Raw genomic sequence first — 21,606 nt, 5'->3', positions numbered from 1 at the left:
AATTGGATAGATAGTCCTAAAGAAAAATGGAATGGAGTTTTGTAATAATGCAGAAAAATTATAATCTTGGATACATTCACAGATACATTAACTTTTTTGCATTAAAGAATATTAAAATATTTATTGTTAATATTCAATTTTTTTAGCACCTTGCACAATCTCAAGGAACAGCTGTTTATAATACCAAGCAAATAAAAATAAATGTATTGGTACAGAATAGCAAAAAAAACAACAAAATATTATTTTGAAAATATTTTTTTTTAATAACTTTGAATTGCACTGGGGAAAAAAAGAGTGTATAAAAATAGGGTTTCACTTCATGCATAACACAAGGAAACATTGAGAAACAAATACACAAATCACCCCCATTGAAAATTCAGAAATATTACTCTGGCATAGAAATTAAAAATGCATCTGGCATAGCTTTATAAATATTTATCTGGCATAGCTGAATCTGGCATAGCTAAAACGTAACAACTAGCAAAGAAAACAATAGAGGATAATACAGTCTAGGGTTTGATAAGAAATTTACTTGGGGTGACTGTGGCAAAGGGTACACTGTAGGAGAACATAAAGACATTAGAATTGATCAACAAATATGATATCACATAGGGCATAGGACATGAGCTACACTGTTATATTTAACTTGTTACAGGGGAGGAAAATCATGGATACACTATCACATCAGGAAATGAATTACTGTTCTTGATTGAAATGTTTTGTCATGATTTATACAAATTTAAAAAATTTAACTTTATTACATATTAAGTGCAAAACAAGCTTAACTAACGCAATCTGTATAGTATAAGCTAACACAATTTGTATAGAAAAAGCTAACGCAATTTGTATAGGAAATAACTAAAGCAAATGCTAAGCCTAATTTGAAAGCAGTATCAATAAAGATAATAATACATTACATAGTTTTTTTTGGAAGCAATCTAATGATTAAACTAAAAATACATTAGTTCTACATTACAGCAAAAATTTAGCTTACATAAAATTATGTTTCATTCTCACACATGGAGCATTTGAAAATCAAAACCAAATTCTTGTATCATGAAATATTTGGAGAGAGTAAGTATTATTAATTAACATTACCATGTCTAACAGGTAGGATTGTTATGGAGGTGTGGGTTCAATTTCCTCCTTCAACATATATATATATATATATACACACATATATATACACACATATATATATATATATAATACATATATATAAACTTGTTTTAAGAAGAACAAACAATTGTGATTTTATTATGTGAACTATTTTGAAACTTAAAGAATTGAAAGTGACACAAATGTGCTGTCACCAGTAGCTGTTCCCTAAGGTGAGATTGTAATTTAGGAGACCCACAGTTCAACCCCCCTCCCCCTCCCTCACATCTTGTAAAAGAATTGTGTTGGTAGCTTACAGGCCAGGAAGCTGTTGTAGTTTAAACTAAATACAGAATCAAAATTTAAAGACCATTTGTATAACGAATTAATGTAGCCTTATAAGCCTATGGAATATGTCATGAAAATTAACATTTTATGTGTATGAATGTATTATACAGATATGTATTGAATTTGTGTCCATTTTATGAATAATCTATGAAAGACAATAAACAAGCAACACATTTCCCCTGTTAATACTAAGCTAAGGAAAAAATCATCAAAAAATCAGTTATAAACAAAAATTAAAAATAGTGCTTTTTAAAAAAAAAAGAAAAATGAAATGTAGAGAAAATATTGTAGTATAAGAAATACACAAAATTAAAAAAAATAGAAAAAAACTGTCAGTATGAAAAAAAAAATCACACAAAATCATTGTCAAAGTAATTCCAGCAGAGATTTAACAGTAAAGCTTTAAAGAAACATCCAAGAAATAAAAAAAGCAAACAACCACAGACCCTAATTAATAAATTAACTTAATGAGCAAAAGTGTAACACCCTACCTACACATAATTTGCATATTGTAACAATAAAACTCAATTCAGCATACATTTAACATCCTTGTAGATCCAGAAACAAAAAGTTATAATTAGTTATATTGTTGGTGGCAGAAATATGAAAGTTATCATCAATTGCTATTTGCATGTGTAATTTTAAATTTTCCTATTGTTTTACAGGAATTTCTCATTTTTACACAATATCACAAAAACAAGTTAAAAAGGGAATGAAAGAAAGATTTCTAAAACCACCATCACACAAAAATATACATGTCAATAATATTTGTAAACAAACTTTTTGTCTACATATTGTAAAGAGTAGAGGTCACAGCCAGTTTATTACATTATATAAAATAGATTCAAATGTGGTTTATTTTTAGTTAATTTAAAATAAAAAAAAGATTTGTTTTGTTAGTCTTGAAAAAAGGGGAAACCATCAAGAAATATGTTAAGATTGTTATGCAGTTTCAAAATATAATCATGCCAAAATTTTTAAGGAGAAACAAAATGTAAGAAATTTTGCCAACACAATCAACAAATTAAAAGAACTCTCTTTGACACTCCTTTATTTTACATTTCCTGAAGTTGTAACTAGTTAACCGTGAGACTGATATATAGTCTTCCTTTTTACCCTTATTGGAAAAGATTGCTATAGTTACAATCTTATGATGACTCCATGGACTAGTTAAATCAATGCTGATGTAATTAATATAAATGTGCAATATCCTCCTACGGTATTAAATAAAGAAACATTCTTTTTACATTGGAATTAATATCAAGTGATTTCGTTTAAAATAAATTAAAAGCTACTGATAAAATTACTGAAACAAAACAGATCATTAAACTAAAAAAAAAACCTACCATTTTCTAACTTTCCAACTCTATACAATGTAAAATTTAAAAATATTTTTACGCAAACATCAAAATAAGCAAATATGTTAGCTACCAATACATATCTCTTCAAATAAATTGAATCCTACGAACCAGATTTGCAGTTGTAATACTTCTAAAAGGGCACCAGAGATAGGAAGCTTTAAATGCTGGTAACATCCAGAGAGAACCAGTGCATATAGAAATTGCGCCACTGTCCCCTGCGGATGCACAGTACCAAATGTTGCTGCAGCAGTTTTTGAAAGCTGTGATGTTACAAGACTTGTGCTGGTAGATGTCAGTGATGTGATTCCTCCGTTATCAAACTGGCTGTCTGTTCTCTGTCAAGATCTCGAACTCTGAAACACAAGCGATTTAAAAATAACAGAATTGGTGAAAAATAAATGAATTAAAATAACTTTAAATGATAACTCATATATCGTAAGCTCAATAGGAGAAATAATATATATATATATATTTTAGTTACTACAGTTCATCATTTTTCCCATTGGTGCCCAAAAAACATAAAATAGAGTTCATCTGTTTCAATGACCTCAGCATACAGTCGGATATGTGGTCAGCACTATGCCCAGTCGCCTTTGCTTCCCTATCATGAGTTAGGTACCCGTCGGATCTGGGTGGACTCAGGGACGTTCTACTGACTTGGACCCGGATTCAAACTCAAGACTTCCGGGTTAGCAGTCAAAAGCTCTATTACTAGGCCATGCTTCTGTTACTACATTTAACGACTTAACAGGAAACACAATTTTTAAACTTACATTTTATTTACATGAAGCATTACTTGCTCATTACCATTAACAATTTAAAAACACTTGCTTATTTCCATCAACAATTTACAACTACTTGCTATATACATTAAAAGTTTACAACTACTTGCTCATTTACACTACCAGTAGACAAACCCACCAACCTGACTATAGTTCGCCTGCGACAAAGAAATTGCAAAGCTTTCTTCACCCCAAGCATGACCGGGTCCCAGTTCTCCCAGTGTGTTAAAAAACTGACCACGACAAAAGCAAAGATGATTGGGATTAACCCAAGATAGAACAGGACATTGAGATGGATCTGTGGACATTGAAAACACTTCACAATCAGCAGATAGACTTACAAAACATTAATGATATTAATGATTAGGCAAAGTAAATCCTCAACACTTGGCATACCATATGAATAAAACAATGGGTAACTAATCCATAAAGGCTATATTGGCAGACAAAAAAGCTACCTAAAAAAATACTGTATTGCTCTGCCTTAAATTACAGAAGCTATAATTTTTAGTTTGCAGAAGTCCCTTCTTTAAAGGAAAAATGTAAATGATGAATTAATATCTTCAGGGACATCAACAATATTAATAGTGATCATTTAGGTTTAAGAAAAAACTTACATCTTTAATTATGGCATCAACAAGTATGTTAAGTGGAATGACCAATCCTATCGACAAAGTTCCGATCAGGGAAGATGTTAAAAAACAGCCTCTGAAATAGAAATGGGAAAAGTTATAAAAACAGTTTCTAAAATGATATTTATGTAAATTTATACAAAATGTTTTTAAAAAAAAAAACAGGTCTGAAATAGAATTATTCAGGATATAGGGGCCTATAACAAAAGTCCAGAAAATACATTTTATAAAATTTTTTTTACATGCTTTTAAAGAAATGTACTGTCTAAGAAAAAGACAGCAAAAAAAAAAAAACTAGCTTACTTCTGTAGAAATTACCTGTTATAGTAGATTCACATGATAAAAATATATACAACATATACACATAAAATAATAATCCTGAGTGGTAAAAACAAAGAAAATCAACTTACAATAACCAAACAAACTCAGCAAAAACTGTGCCAATAGCCCCATTCAATAAAAAATATATCCACTGCCTTCTGCTTGGCCACTCAAAGGGTTCTTGTTTGGAATAGTGTAAAATTAAAAACCCTGGCCACATCACCAAGGTGCATATAATTCCAACAAAACCTGTAAATATATTGAGTGAATAATATTTAGGCCTTTCCTTGAAATAACATAAAAAAGTATGCATAAATGACAATATAGAGAAAAAAATGTAATAAACATTGCTAGTCTATAATTTAAAAAAAAAATACATTTTCAAGAAATAAAATTAAAAAGCAGAGTAAAATTTAAAAAAATGCATAAACGTTTTAGAGGGAAAAAATCAAACATAGTATAAAAACTTTGATTTCCATACTATTTTAAACAACTAAAACCCAGCCGAAGTTTACCTAGAAACATTGGAATATCCATCTTGTCCTCCGTGTCCACATTCCTCCGTATCATGACCAGATAGAGTGAGTACAAGACAGCGCTGATGAGAGCCCACAGAGCCCCACTGGGGAACCTTCCATCCAGCCTGACATCAGACTCAAACACCATGACGACACCTGAAATGCTGAAAATAATGGCAACACTGTAGTGACCAGTGGTCAGCACCATGCTGTGGTACAGTTGTAAAGTGCCTATGCTCTGTGTGGTAAATTTATTAGTGCAGGGTGACAAAGGTCTGACTAGTAATGAGATTTTGAGGTTACTGGCATGAAATATAAAGTTTTATCTACATTGTTTTCTTGTTGATATATCAATAACATCAATGGTTCATTTTCTGCAGTTTTTATTACGTTAAGAATTTTTTCTAAAATTACAGGCAATTTATTAAATTAAAACTAACTAAAAATGCCTCTGCTATTGGATTAGGTTTTGATTATAATGTAACAAATCTAGTGATATCCAAAAGGAAAAAGTTCCATAGACAATACAAAATGTTTTTTTAGAATTCAAACATTTAAATAAAATGAAATAATAGTAAAAGGTGTTTTTTTAATAATATTTTTCTTAGATTGATGATATTTTATTTATTTATTGTAAATTTTTGACCTATTCAGAATCAAGAATCCAATAAACTTTCAAGTATAATGCTTTTTGTTCTATGTTTGTAATATATGTGGGTAATTTTTTTTTTAATAAAATGTAAAACAGAAAGGTTCGCAGTTTTAAAAAAATGCATTCTTTTTGCCTCGCTTTAACGAGATATAAATACATTTCATGCCATATGTTAACATAATTATGTAATGACTTATGAAAAGTCTACCAGCTATAACCATAAATCTTTCAGCTATAACCATAATTCTTTACCCCAACTTAGCTTACCTTAATATGACAGCAACAAATTTAGCTATAACCATAATTCTTTACCCCAACTTAGCTTACCTTAAGATGACAGCAACAAATTTAGACAATGTAAATTTATCCATGGCGCCACTGGGAAACACAGCAGCACAAACTAAAACGAAGAGACCTGACGTTGACGACATTACGTTAGCCACACCAACGTCACTCTCCTGTATGGCTATCTGGTATGTGTAATTTGCAAAAAACCACTGGAACACAATTTCAACAAGTGTAAATTTTTTTAAAACTTTTAAATAACAGGTAATATCTACCTTATTAATAACAATGCAATTTAACTTAATTACTATTAAAAATAATTTCTATTGGAATAGTTCACCAAACTTTCAGAGAGAATATAAACAATGTAGCAATGAATTTTTTTTTTTACCAGAAAACAAAATAAAGAAGCCAATTTGGCAACTTGAGCTAAAGGCAGCCTGTTCTGTAGCAAGCTCAACTTTTCAGCTGCCTGGATACTGGCTTGGTATGACAGCCTGGCCAGATTGTGCTCCACTGCATAGGTCTCTAGAGAAATAATTAAAACATTTGATTTAAAAATAATGAGAAACAAGAGTCTAAATTGTGTTGTATATTAATGCTAATAGAACTTAGTATAATAATGTTGAAAAAAATGAAACAGGAAAAGTCACCTGACCATAAAATTTTTAGTTAATATTACAACATCACATTGAATTATAAAAACTAACAAGTCATTTTTTATTACATTTTTTAAAAAGCTATAAATTGAAAAATTTTAAAAATTAAATACTTCATAGAAAGTACGGGCTACTAATGACAAAAAAATATTTTTAGAACGTACCAGAGAGCTGACGTACTTCAGAGAGATTACTGAACCTGACAGACTTACAGTTTCCTCCACCTAGGAAAAAAAGGTTGAATTATTTTTATAATTAAAATAATCTAATCAGCAACATCACATGGCAGAATTAGATCTTATAGTTGGTATGTAAAGAGATTCAGAATGTGTTTTGCACTACTTAAGGGAGATAACTCGTACATATTTCTTGCCTCAAAAAATGTATCAACTCACATTACATAACAAAAAATAAGGAAAGAAAATAGCTATTTCACACTTACTGCTAGCATCATCAGACTCTCCACCACTTGTGTGGCTGTCATAGTTATCATACTTGAGTGGGACATAAATGGGTGAGCCCTGAAATATTTTAAGAGACGTGATATAGAGAATACATATAGTGTACAAATAAAGATCTCTGAAATATTGGAACATATAGAAGTAGGCCTTGAAATATTGGGATATGTATAGGAGAGCTGTGAATTTTTGAAGGCACATATAGAAGAGCGCCCTGAAATAATGGGACACATAGAAGCAGCCCCTAAAATATTTAAGTGGACATATAAAGGGCCCTGAAGTACTGGAACGTGTAGAGGTGAGTCGTTAAGTTTTTAAAAGCAACATATAGAGAAGAGCCCTGAAATAGTGGAAACACTGTTACATAAAACAGTAGATAATCTCCAGCATTACTGACATCTTTATCATGATTGTCAAATGATTTTTAACCTGATTAAATACAAAACAATTATCCATGTGCATAACATTTTTTTTAACCATTAATGTCCCATTCATTCTACCAAAACTCCACCCATGACGGCCCAATGTAAGGAGCATAACTCTGTATGATCAAGTGAATAGTTTCACAAAATATTTGTTTTTGTCTAAATGAAATTGAAAATTAAGATAAAAACTACTGCATAATGTTGGGAATAAACCTGGCTTTCCAACAGTATTAAATAGAATATATTATATTCGGTACAAGTACAGTATAAAAATAAAAATGTCGGAGAAAATTCAAAACAGGTCATTTTCGGTAGTCAACTTTATTTATTTTTGTCTAAACAACTATGCATCGAATTTAACAGTTAAATATCAATTTGGTTATGTTTAAGATATATAATTCATAAAATACATGCCTAGATACGTTTAGAGGGATTATTTTATTTTATTTTTAATATTAAATCTACTAAAAATAGGACAGATGAGTCTAAAATTTCGAGATGGAAAGAAACTATTATTTTTTATCTTTCAAAAGCGCCATTGAAATTAGAAGACCGGAAAAGGATGCTGAAACTATCAGACTTCCTGTTTAGTTAAAAATTAGGATTTGTAGGCCAAATTTTAATGAAACAAATTTAATTTTTCTATGCGTATTGTAAGCGGGCGGCAGCGGGCGTTACGGGACATTAACGGTGTCGGGCGGCAGCGGGCGTTACGGGACATTAATGGTTAAAGTGCAAATACGCAATAATTTTTTTCTTAAAAACTCCTCTATAAACAGAATTTTAGTTAAGCAGTGCTGGTTAAAAATTAAAACACAATTATCTATTTTAAATAATTTAAAAAAAGAAAATTATGTATCACTAACCAACATGGTGTCTGGTTCTGCTGGTGAAGCGATTGGTGTTGTATCCTCGCTTGCAATAGGCATCTATAAAAATAGATAGTAAACAAAATATTAGTTGATGCATTTTGACACATTTATCTGACATATATAAAAGGCTATTTTCAATTTTTTGAAAAACAAAAAAAAAATTAAATTGGACAACATAGCTCTTAACGGCATCCAAACATAAATTTGTTAAGCATATAGTATTTTTATAGTAAATTGAAACAATTTTTATTGACTGAAGGAGTTAAAGCAATTTGTTTTGTCCTAACATGTGTGAGTGAATGTGCATGAATTACATCCAAATAAATTATAGTTATTTTACTTATGTTGTATAAAAATCAGGCTTGTTTACAATTGATAACATTTTTATCTGAATCTTTATTTTGCTCTACCAAGTTACCAAGATTAAAAATGTAAGCATTTCATGTTGATCACTGGTAGATTTCGGCTGTCATTAATAATATTTTTGTATATTGTGCATTATAACACAATCACTGGATGGAAAATTTATTTAAGATAGAAAAAGATCACTGGCCTATACCTTTTTTAAACAGCATTGCTCTCTCCATGGTTTCCAGATGATGAATCCAAAGAGATACAACGAGAACATAACAGTCTTGATATAAGTGGTAAAGAATGGTTTGCTGTAATGGGAGTCTTTAAAAATATACTGAAATAAATATTGAAATACAGATTTAAATCAATCAACAACATTTACTATATAATAAATTAGAAATGTAATTTAAAAAAAAAATCAAATTATCTAATCTCTAAAATAAATTTGAAATGTAATTTAAAAATTCTAACTATAATCAAAATAATTTGATCTGGAAAAATAAACTTCTTTATAAAATTCCATATTTTTGTTTAGGGGTCATCCATAAATGACGTCACACTCGTTGGGGGGAGAGGGGGTCTGTAATTTTGTGACGATGAGGGGGAGGGGGGGTTTCAGATGTTGCGACGTCACACTTTTACATTATAAAAAAGCAATGTTACAAAACGAATTTTAGACGTTATTTCGCGTTTTAGATAACTGTTTTAGTAAATTGTAATAGTTTAGATAAGATTTTAGAAAAATATTGATGTTTTAGAAAAATTCAACTGCAATTTTGAGGGGGGTTGTAGGTTGAGATGTGACGTCATTTTAGGGGGGGGGGGGTCTGGCTATTTGTGACGACGTGTGACGGAGGGGAGGGGGGGGGGGAGGTAAAAATCGTCCAAAAAAGCGTGACATCATTTATGGATGACCCCTTACTAGAATATCAAAATTCTGTTTATCATGAACGGTAAAAAAAATAACTACGTTCAATGCTAGTGGACAGACTATATAATCGCATTTTGCTCTCATGTATAATAATAATATTATTACTTATTCTAGCCTGTCATGTTAGAAATCTGTTTCTACTAATGAAATCTCACCTTCGTTACCTCGCCTGACACAACCCAAACTATATCAACAATCAGGAGAGCAATTATGCCCAGCAGTAGACGATTAGTCTTGTTGAGTCGACTTAGTCCAAGCATACTTGTTGTCCGATGAATGTACCGTTATGTTCAAACATTACTTATACACTAGACTATTCTGTTATAGTATAGGTCAACATGGTCCATCGCAGTTACATTGCAAATCTTATTTAATATTTATAGTCCTGGCTTTTTTCTCTGAAACGTAAACAAAACATTACTGGTAATTACTTACATTACTTAACTAAGAATCTTGAGAATGACGATTTAAAAAAATAAACATCCTTAAGATAATTTTTTTGATGTAAAATAGGGTGCCTACTTAATTATTTTAATATTTTAGCCTATTATTATCCCTAACCCTAAAAAAAGGGCAACAAACGAAAAAGCTAGGGCCTAATAATAATAATTAATTAATTAATAACTAGGCCTAGACTGGAGGATGATCTGTTGACTGTTGTGTTTATTAATCTCATAAGTCATTCTCAGTCACATTCATATTGCCAGATTAACCTCATCATTGTCAAATGACAGTCTCTTGCTAGTCGAGTCTATACTATAGTATTGATTATTGAAAGTGTCTGTGTTGTGACAGCTGTCTCTTCATCATAACGGTGAATCATGCATGACTGTACTACTAGATCTAGATCTCTAATACTAGATTTCAACTAGACTCTAGAATCTAGAATAGATTTAGTTCGGTCACTTACGTCTTACTTCACTGAATCACTACTTCAGAATCAGTGTCATCAGGAGTGAGAAAAGGTAATTATCTTTTTTGAATGACTAATCTTACCTAGAAAGAGATATCATAGTGAAGACTCTCTGAAATTAGACTTGATCCTAACAATGTCAAAACATATGTGGATGGATAGGCCCTAATCTAGATCTAGAAATCTAGATCTAAACAATAGATCTAGAATCCAGATTTGAGAAATCTAGCAGTCTAGAGGAAATTAAATACCGATTGCTTTCGGAAACGTACCGGAAGTCATCACTTTAGTTGAAGAAAAATACTTTCGAATATTTACTTGAATAAAAAAAAATACAGAAGAGCGTTTAGATCACGGGTTCCCAACCTGGGGGTCGCGACCCCCCTGGGGGTCGCGAAGTGCTTTCTGGGGGGTCGCCAACTGTTATACTAAACCTTAGTAATGAGAAACAAAAAATAAATATTTAGAAGAATATCTGAAATTCGGCTTTACTAACAACACTGGAAATGGAATAGAGAAGAAGCAATGATTACTGTACAAAGTTGTTCTCATTCACGAGTTTATGAACTCTTCAAAACTAAAACGTCATTTGAGACGAGTCATTCGGAACACACCAAAAAAAGATATAGAGTTCTTTCGTCGACATGAAGCTAGTTGCAAACGTCAGAGACTTGATCGAACTGGAAGTTTTCAAGAAGGAAACAGAGCATTAGTGCAAGCATCATGTGAAGTCGCGATAAAAAATGTCAAGCAAAAAAAAAAAAAACACAATAGGAGAAAATCTTATCAAACGCTGCATGTTGAAGATGGTGAAGTTAATTCTTGGGGATTCCAGTGCAGTAAAGATGCAACAAATATCTCTCCCTAATAATGATATTCAGCGGCTTATAGCAGACATGTCCGTAGATGTTAAATAACACATTTTGAATGTAATCAAGCTTTCACCATTGTTTGCTTTTCACGTTGATAAATCAACAGACGGGAATTTGTATTCACAGTTGCTGGTCTGTGTCTATATTCATTCAGATGATAGCAAAGAAGAGTTGCTATTTTTTGAAGATAGTATGGACAAAAATAAATACGTTTTTCGAAACTGGATGATTAAAATGGGTTAAAACGGCTGTGGGGGTTTGAACGGATGGTGCGCCATTTATGTTTTGGTCAAAATCGGGCTTTCAGAAAACAGAAAAGATTTAGCTACCTAACCACTGCCTTCGCCATCAAGACTCCATTCATTGCTAGTAAAAGTCGTAACTTATATTAAATCTGAAGCTTTCAAAGAAATGTGCAAATACATTAATAAAGATTTTTTCTACACTACATCAAAAGGAAATGTAAATCGTGTTGTTAAATTGAAAGCTGAAATCAATTTGTCCTTCGAAGTACAAATGAAACAAGACCCTTTTGGTATACTTAAAACGACATAGAGTGGTTGGAGAGAGTATCATACCTAGCAAATGTATTCGAACATCAACATAAGCTTAACCTGAAGCTTCAGAGAAAATGAAAGAATATTATCACTTTCCATGATAATCTCGGGGCATTTTTATCAAAGCTGCAAAATCGGCGAAGAAAATAAATCTTGGAAATATTGCCATGTTTGAGATGAATCTGTTTGTGAGATAATTAACATTTTGAAACAAGCGATTTCTGGGCATCTTGAATCTCTTGAAAACGAAATGCAGCGCTATTTCTCTGTGCTGAAAAAAGAAGAATCTGCATTGACGCATTACCCATTCTCTTCTTCCCTTGATGTTGCCAGTATTCCCGATGAATTACAAGATTAATTCTTTGATTTGCAGAATGATTCCGCTCAAGATGAAAAACTGCACACACAATTTTGGTGCAGTATTCACCATTCATACCCAAACGTAATATTGATTGACTTTTCGAGAATAGATTTTCAACACCATTCTCCGATTAAAAACCAAATTAAGGAATAAATTGAATGTTGATAATGAAATAGGTTGGCGTTAACAAAAACTTAACCGCGAATGTTTAGTAAATAACTCGCAATTTTACTCATGGTATTAAAACACTTATCAAGGGTAGTTCATATTGAAAGTCTACTAGAAAAATCTGATTTTAGTGCTTATAAATTTCCATGCTAATTTCGGCTTTGTAATTATATGGGGGTCGCGGGTCACTTACTTTTTATAAAAGGGGGTCGCCACTTGAAAAAGGTTGGGAACCACTGGTTTAGATCTTGATCCATTTTGGTGAATTTTGATGATAATAATAAATCGAAATACTTACTACTTGAAAAAACATTCAAATATTAAATTCTAACAAATATTTTCCAAAAACTTGAAATGATGAACAGCTTTTATTTAAACATTGTAATGAAAATAGTCCCATATATAATATAAATTAGGCTACAGCTGGCTCGGAGACCTGGGGGGTTACAAAGTCAAATAACAACAGACTACAGTCGTTCACAAATAGCATAGATGACTTCACACATTCTTAAGATGAGATGATCCAACAAAATTTCCTACAACAAACAAAAAAGCAATAGCAGGGATATTAAAGCTTGCAAATGGGGATGGATCGAGCATGCCCTGAAAAGGGAAGTGGTCAACAACGTGAGGAACCACAAGGGGTAAATTAAAGTAGACCGTCCAAAGCAAACCTGCAAAATGACAGTGGCTGACAGTGGGAGGAGAAGCAAAGGCTGCTGGGCTTACCTGGGCTCAACTAAAGAGAGTTGCTCAAAGCAGAGACCGGTGGGGATGTGTAGCTACAACCCTTAGCTCCCGAGAGGCTCAAAAGGATTCAGGTAAAAATAAAATTTAAACCATAATCATGTAGTCTATTAAAAAGACCAGTTAAATCGTTATGCTTAGCTGATTTTCGGGTTAATTCATATCTTAATTTATGATTTAAAAAAAATTATTTATTTTAAAAATTTATAATTAATAATTTATGTCTTAGTTTATGATTCTACTAGGGTCTTAGACTTTTTTTTATAGCGACATCAAATTTTAGATAGATGTAACTTATAACAGCTTCAGTACTCTATACAGTTGATATAGGCCTGTATGTAAAACTGGAACTAAAATTTGATATACTATTTATCATATACGGCATATTTTCCAAACATAATACAAAACTACAGGAAAATAGCCGATTTAGTATGTTAGAAATAAAAGCAAATAACGAAACACTTAAAGTTATAAATTCGTAGCTGCACATACTATTCGTGTGGTTAGGGTGGGGGGGGGGGGGGTGGGGTGGGTGGGGGGAGAAAGAGATATGGTGCATTTTATCTAGTAACACAGACAATATATTTGATCAAGTAATTCAAAAACAAGTAAAGGTGCGAAATTTTATCAAGCAGTCTATCTTTGCAGATCAAATAATTTTAATGATAAAAAGTAATACAAACTACATACCAAAATATTTTAAAATCCGTAACATATTTTTCTTCAAAACAAATTCTAATATTCTATATTTGATATGGAGTCTTATTACTGTTCGGTAGGTTCGATCGCTAATTAACCACTTGATTTTACATGACTAATCGTATGCTGGTAAATTAAGGCTTATTGTTGTTTGTGAATACCCGCAGGATTATGTTCATAACCTAGGCATATTTCTAACTAGTAGTTACTGATGTAGACATACTGTATTTGTGTTCAATAACATTGTCAATCATCTTTCCCCGTTCGTGCCCTAGACATTTTAGGTAGATGGAGTAGAGTTCATCTGATTCAGTAACCCCGGCATGTAGGAGGATAATGTGGTTATAGCTAAGCCGTCTTAGTTTGCCTAATGTGAGTCAGGTACCCGTCAGAGACATCTTGTAGAACCCGGGATCAGAACTCTAGATTTACTGGTTAACAGTCGTAAACTCTACCATACGACCACGTCTTACATCAGCATTGTTGATAGACGATCTAAACAGAAGCGGAGTTGGTGTGGTTGAGGTATGGCGTTGTGAAACTGCTTGGTAGGCCTACTACAACATTGTGTTTTATCATCAACACAAAAAGGAACACATCCCCTAGCTTGGGTATGGAGCTACTGTGGTGAAAGAAAATGCGTACATACTTTTCTAGAGGCACGTAGGTTATTGTTTTAATAAATTAATTAAGAAGTTGTATTTGGCGTCAGGTGAATATTATAATCCGATATACCTCCAATCTTCTTTCTGTGAAGCAGCCGATTGTGGAGAGTATATTTAACTCTGATAAGTTAAACTGTTAAACAGTGTTTGTAGAATTCAAGAGTGATGACACACCAAAATTAGATTCTTGAAAATGAGCATCACGCTCTTTTTTAAATTCGCCATTGAGCATTTGAAGATGCTATTTGTTCTTTTTAGGTACGAGAGCTTCTATGTTCAAATTGAAGAGTTAAGGGCGATGGTTTGGACAAGATTTTATGTTTTTGTTTTTGGCTTTGAAGATACTTTGATCTGTATTACTAATGACTTGAACATATGGTGGTGGTCAAATTTGTATCATGTTGCTTGATCTTTCACGTAAGACACGGGCAGTCTTTTCAAGTGGGACGGGATTGACAGCCACTCTGAACTTTACTTGCAGAAGACGATGATATACAAGTGGCATCGCTAGGTCGGGTGTCACCCGGTGCGGCACTTCGTGGGGTCACCCCCCCCCCCCCCCCGAATATATAATTTGAATTTATGCCGCATAATTAATCATGAATGCTCCTGGCAAAAAGCATTTTTACTTTCTCGTATATACGTAGTATAGAGAAAGTATTGTAATCGTGCAAAAAAAAAAATCGAGATTTTTACAAATCTCGACGTTTTACACCTCACTGATACGGAAAAACATAATTTTGCAATCTTGTCCGTATGTCTGTGTGTGTGTGTGTCTGTGTGTCTGTCCGTGTGTAAACACGATAACTTGAGTACCGTTACAGCTAGGTTGATGAAATTTCATATATAAGTATTATATCAAAATCGTAGATCCGTATCAACTTTTGAGCGATTTCCGACAAACGGAAGTGGTACTTTTTCTACTTTGAATTTTTCAAAAGCCTATAACTTGAGTACTATTTCAGAAAGATAAATGAAATTTCATACGTAAGTAAAAGATCTAATTCTCTACCTTCTGTCAAATTTTGAGTCATTTCCGTTGACTGGAAGTAGTACTTTACGCTACTTCCGATTTCTCAAAAAACGCATGTAAATTTTAAAAGTAATAATAATATTGCGCACTATTATGCGCTTTTTTATTTGGCGTTCACTTGGTGTGCAATTAATTTGTCTACGAGATTTTATTCTATTTTTAAAACTTTAAGTATTTAAAATGGATTAAAAATCATGTCTATAGCCCGAGTTCCCATCCCCTGTTATTTTATATAAGAATATTCGAGAAAGTTTAGGGGAGATCACTCCCGGTTTATTCTTCTGTACATTTTGCAAATTTTTTGGCATGGTGTCACCCCTAAATGGTGTCACCCGGTGCGGTCCGCACCCCCCGCCCCGCTCTCGCTACGCCTCTGTGGTATTCCTCGTACTTCTGGAAATATAGACAGACTTGACCTATATCGATTATTTCAAAATGTTTCTAAAATCATATTTCTTTAAAAAAAATAACAGAAAAGTTTTTTTGGTAGATTAAATAAATAATAGATATAATAATCTATAATGAAATCATATTATTAAAAACACGGAGACCAGATTTTCATTAAAAATATTTTACGAAAAAAATCTTAAATAATGGATGTATTCAACAGAGCAGATAAGTCCATATTGTGAGGAAATGGAACAGAGGTGACAAAAAGAGCGGTAACTGCAAAAAATAATATTATGAGTAGGCCTATCTGAGAGCGAGCGCAACACGTACAGATAACTCGTGTTAGACCGTCGCCGGGTGGATCAGCATAAAGGGATGAGCGCGGTTACCTCCCGTGGCAGGCGACGTGCGTTCACTCGTGTGGAGGCGTTGGTTACAAGATGAGGCAAGGGAGACAAATTTGTGAACTCGCGCAAAGCGAGAGAACTCGGGTAGGTGGAGTGTGTGAAATCGACTGACGTCATTAACAGATTATTATATTTTTATATTTTGCATTCAAGGAGATTATAGGGTGGAATTTTATTTTTATGTGTGACAATATCAATCAAAACAATAATTTCATGCTCCACATTTGTTAAGGTAAGTTGTTTTAAATTTTTAGTTACATAAACTTAAACGGATTGTGTAGCCTAAAATATTTTAGAAGTAACTCGGGACTAGAGTTAAATTATAAAGTAATTAATTTTAATTTCGACTGAAAAGTAGATTAAATGAACGTTATTTACAATAAAATAAAAAAATAAACTTATGAAAAAATGGCGCATCTTTTATTGATTTTTTTCTCTTTAATATAACAGAATAAAATGTAAACAGTTACTGTTGTAATTTTTTGTAGTAGAGTGGGATTTTTAAACATTCTGAAAGTTAAATGAGACTCAAATAATTAAAAACTTCTTTATTCCCGTTTTTTAGTAACAAGTTCAATTCTCTACTTTAATAGTTAGACTAGAAAATTCTTTAAAAAAAGCGTTTGTTATTCTATGGGTACAGTGTAAAACGGCTGGTATGTTATGCTTGTCTATCTTTCATGGTTTTCACCTGGATAAAGCCATAACTCACCTGAGGTGTTGATAGACGGCTTGATGTGGCCCAGTACATAATGGATGGTAGAGAGAAAGGGGGGGGGGGGGGGGAGAGAGAAAGAGGAGGGAGAGAATAGTGGCTAATTTTACCGTCGTCATGTTTGAACTTATTATTTTCGGGGATTTTATCCAAGTCCTAAGATTTAATAAATGATGAAAACTAATCTGTTACAAAGGAGCATTTAGTTATATTTATCAGTAAGGTTGCGTACATAAAAGATTTGAGTATCATTTAACATTTAACTCTTACCCAATCTACTGATTGTATATAGTGTTGAAATAACAACAAAAATCTGTACACACGTGAAAACGAGTCTCGTGCAAATTTAATCTAGCAGTTGTCAAAAACTATAGTTCAAGTAATCGTTTAATTGAAACTAAGTCAAAAGTAAAAAAAAAAAAAAAAATTAAAAAAAAAAACCGGGAGTGATCTCCCCTAAACTTTCTCGAATATTCTAATGTAAAATAACAGGGGATGGGAACTCGGGCTATAGACATGATTTTTAATCCATTTTAAATACTTAAAGTTTTAAAAATAGAATAAAATCTCGTAGACAAAAGAATTGCACACCAAGTAAACGCCAAATAAAAAAGTGCATAATAGTGCGCAATATTATTAGTACTTTATAAATTTACATGCGTTTTTTGAGAAATCGGAAATAGCGTAAATTAGTACTTCCGGTCAACGGAAATGACTCAAAATTTGAAAGAAGGTAGAGAATTAGATCTTTTACTTACATGTAAAATTTCATTTATCTATCTGAAATAGTACTCAATTTATAGGCTTTTGGAAAATTCAAAGTAGAAAAAGTACCACTTCCGTTTATCGGAAATCGCTCAAAAGTTGATACGGATCTACGATTTTGATAAAATAGTTATATATGAAATTTCATCAACCTAGCTGTAACGGTACTCAAGTTATCGTGTTTACACACACACAGACAGACACACAGACAGACACACAGTCATACGGACACGATTGCAAAATTATGTTCTTCCGTTTCAGTGAGAGGTAAAACTTCGAGATTTGTAAAATTCTCAATTTTTTTTTTTGCACGATTACAAGACTTTCTCTATAGGCCTACTTCGTATAATCGAGAAAGTAAAACGGTAGTAATGCAATTACACATGTGTATGGGTGTGTTTACTTTCGCTTCCACCGAATGCCGGATGAGCGATACTTTTGGATGAGTTTCACTATCTCCGGGGGGGGGGGGGGGCACTTTAAATTTTCGGGGTTGGGGGGGGGGGGGGTTGGGGGGGCGGTAGACTTTCTACGGGGGGGGGGGGCGGACACTGTTAAAAGTATATATTTTCTATATAAATTATATAAATTTCATTTCGTTCGGGGGGGGGGGGGGGGGCGTTAGAATTTTTTTCGGAGGAGGGGGGCCCCCGAAGAGATGCCTGGAAGAAACTCTGACTGAAACCCAACAGTTTTATATGCGCATTCACCGAACCCTTATTAATAGTTCTATCGTCTGCACTGACGAAATGTGATCGTGAATCACATGAGTCGGGAGTTTGTCTTGACCTCCGCCGAATCCCTGAGACCGATCCCCGAACCCCTGGGGTTCAATCGGGCCCAGGTTAAGAACTAATGTACTTCTCCAATAGCAGAAGAAAATGATTTGTTTCCCCTGTACAATTTACACATTTTTATTTATGTCATCGTCTTGCCCGATGTCACGTGATGTGGTTGTTGTGATGCAGGTTTGGGGGCGGGGTCGACCTTGTAGGACAACGTAGTTCCACAGGGGGCAAAAAAGTCTACCGTCACCCCGAATGAAATATAGTTTATAAATAAAATATAAAAACATACTTTTATCACTGTTCGACCCCCGGGAATTTTAGTCTGACCGCCACCCCCCATTAATTTCCAGTGCCCCTCCCCCCTGTCTGGAAGAAACATTGTCTATGGATCCGCGTTTTTCTACAAGGTCGACCCCGTCCCAAACTCGTATCACAACAGTGGTCTGTCCCCTCCCCCTCCCTCACGCGGATGTGATGTTACAGATTGTGACACACACCCCTCAGATAACCAATACACCCATTAAAGTCATCACAAGATCATATTTAGAGCACCACATATCTGTATCTGAGAGGACTGAGGGGTTAGTTCTATGTGGTTAATAGACTGTCGTCTTTGCATATACTGGCCCGTTCCCCCATGTCAGCTATAAGCTACGCATATGAAAAGCTACGCATATGAAAAGCTACGCATATGAAAAGCTACGCATATGAAAAGCTACGCAAATTAAAAGCTACGCATATGAAAAGCTACGCAAATTAAAAGCTTCGCAAATTAAAAGCTTCGCAAATTAAAAGCTACGAAAATTAAAAATTACGCGAAATAAAAGCTACGCATATGAAAAACTGCGCATATGGAAAGCTACGAGAATTAAAATCAATGCAAATAAAAGCTACGAAAATTAAAAGCTACAAAAATTAAAAGCTACGCAAATTAATAGCTACAAAAAAATAAAAGCTACGCAACTTAAAAGCTAAGCAAGGTAAAAGCTACGAAAATATAAAAAAGCAAGCAAAATGAAAAGTTAGACATATGTAGAGGTACACATATGATTTTTTAATCAATTAATTCAAAGAACAAAAGCATTATAGACTGTTTGGCTTAAAATAATTTATTTTTGCTAAAATAAATCGAAGCAAAAAAAAAAGAAAAATTAAAAAAAAAAATCCCAGAAGACAAACAAATATGTAGGAGGCAAAACAAAAATAAAATAAGGACGCTAATTTTGTTTTTATTTACGAGAACTGACTGTATTATGTCCCTTGAAGCTTGTAGAAGTTTTTGCATAAACAGAACATTACCGACCCGAGTCAGAATTATATCTGTCAGCTACCGGAGTTAGCTATACATTCTTGAAATCACACATACAAAAATCAATACACAAAAACAAAAGAGTGTAATAAAACACAAAGAACAATAGTTTATGACTTCTTGGAGAAGAAAAAAAATTTAAAAAATCTTTAAAAATCCCAGTGTCTATACATTTAAAAGAAAAAAAAGAAAATCTTTTGTTTTCACTTGCGATTAGGGATTGTATGACTGCTGAATGTAAGCTACCGTTTTACTGTAATGGATGCTGTTTCGTTGTCATTGACGCTGTTTCATAGTGTAGCTGTTTCATTGTCATGGTTCTGTTTCAAAGTGTCACTTGTTCTTTGTCAGTAACACTGTTTCATAGTTAGTGATTGTTTCAATTATGCTTTTTCACAAAAGCTGTTTAGGTATGGATGCAATGCTAGTTCATTTTCAGTGATGCGGTTTCAAAGTAAGAGATTGTTTCAATGATGCTTTTTTCACAAAAGCTGTTCAACTGTTAATGTAATAATTGATAATGTCATCCTGCCTGCACCCTGTTGTTGCTGTTGTTACACTGTAAGTGATGTAAGTGTCAGTGATGCGGTTTCATAGTTAGTATCGCTGTTTCATTGTCAGTCATGTTTCCTCTAAGCTGCGCAGTCGCGCAGTAGTTTTGAACCAGCCGCGCTGTAATTTTGTCAAATACATCCATCCTTGTATGAGACTTTTAGAACACCGCGCACACAAAATACAAGCTGCACACTAGCTTTTTACCAGGAATTTGTCAATGATGCTGTTTTGCGCAACGGAAAATTATGCGGAAAAAACCCATCGCCATTGAAAATTTTCATAAACAATTTTTATAGAACCCCCCCCACCCCTTCCCTATTGAAGAAGTAGAAAATGCAGATCAGAAAATACGCTGGAAAATAATAAAACTTTAATTTTGAAGAAATAAATGATTCATTTTTACTTAATGACAATTTACTAGTTTTTAGTGTTTGATTTAATACAGTGTATAGTACATAATATATGGTTAACTTAAAGAAAAACATACATAAGAATTTGAATACGCATTTTATTTCGCTCACCCCCTCCTTTCAAACAAATGTCAATGGCTGACCGATACTATGTTATATCGACACAAAGTTTTAAGACGTTTTAACTAGACAGCATAGACCTAAATCATACACAGTGGAACCAAAGTTTCTTCCAGACATCTCTTCTTCGTTCGGGTGGACTCAGAGACGTTCTACTGAATTGGACCCGAATTTGAACTCGAGACTTTCGAGTTAGCAGCCCAGTGCTCTACCGTTTAGGCCACGCCGTTCTCCATCCAACATATTATCTACCATTACATCAAATTTTAAGACGTTTTTGTTAACTTCATAGACCTTCAGCACGCTTAGTCGAGTGCAGCTGGTTTGTGCTTCATTCAACATATTTTATACCATTGCAAAAATACTAGAGTCCAACAGTACAATTGCTTAGAGTCCCATCCAACTTATTCTCGCCCAGTATAACACATTTTAAGAC

General features: G+C 33.3%; 2 protein-coding genes across 2 annotated transcripts in view; one reads left to right on the top strand and one right to left on the bottom strand.

Annotated features, from left to right (window-relative positions):
• Positions 1–249: 249 nt before the first annotated feature.
• LOC131954515 (solute carrier family 35 member F5) lies at positions 250–10,871 on the bottom strand. The gene is made up of 13 exons (XM_059318249.1): positions 10,693–10,871; positions 9,852–10,094; positions 8,971–9,099; positions 8,406–8,468; positions 7,099–7,177; positions 6,821–6,880; positions 6,389–6,525; positions 6,040–6,209; positions 5,058–5,224; positions 4,632–4,791; positions 4,207–4,297; positions 3,733–3,887; positions 250–3,160 (listed from the first exon to the last, which is right to left on the bottom strand). The coding sequence occupies exons 2-13, from the start codon at positions 9,954–9,956 to the stop codon at positions 3,100–3,102; spliced, it is 1,377 nt and encodes a 458-aa protein (XP_059174232.1). The 5' UTR covers positions 9,957–10,094; positions 10,693–10,871; the 3' UTR covers positions 250–3,099.
• A 5,658-nt stretch (positions 10,872–16,529) lies between these two features.
• The window catches only part of LOC131954517 (annetocin receptor), a gene marked incomplete at its 3' end in the record, with an annotated part of 41,212 nt that continues 36,135 nt past the window's right edge, over positions 16,530–21,606 (top strand). Inside the window, exon 1 of the mRNA XM_059318250.1 lies at positions 16,530–16,592. The remainder of the gene's footprint in view (positions 16,593–21,606) is intronic.

The sequence above is a fragment of the Physella acuta genome, unplaced genomic scaffold (assembly GCF_028476545.2).
Source record: "Physella acuta isolate Inbredline_101_S28 unplaced genomic scaffold, ASM2847654v3 ptg001007l, whole genome shotgun sequence".
NCBI lineage: Eukaryota > Metazoa > Mollusca > Gastropoda > Physidae > Physella > Physella acuta.
Note: the sequence above shows the minus strand (reverse complement) of the source record. Positions and strands in the feature narration are given on the sequence as shown.

Excerpts from the sequence above, each read along its gene's own strand:
- LOC131954515 (XM_059318249.1), bottom strand. The coding sequence starts at position 9,956 with ATGCTTGGACTAAGTCGACTCAACAAGACTAATCGTCTACTGCTGGGC. Across the intron at positions 4,792-5,057 it reads GGATATTCCAATGTTTCTAG|GTTTTGTTGGAATTATATGC; the intron begins GTAAACTTCGGC and ends ATATATTTACAG. Across the intron at positions 4,298-4,631 it reads GCTGAGTTTGTTTGGTTATT|AGGCTGTTTTTTAACATCTT; the intron begins GTAAGTTGATTT and ends TTTCTATTTCAG.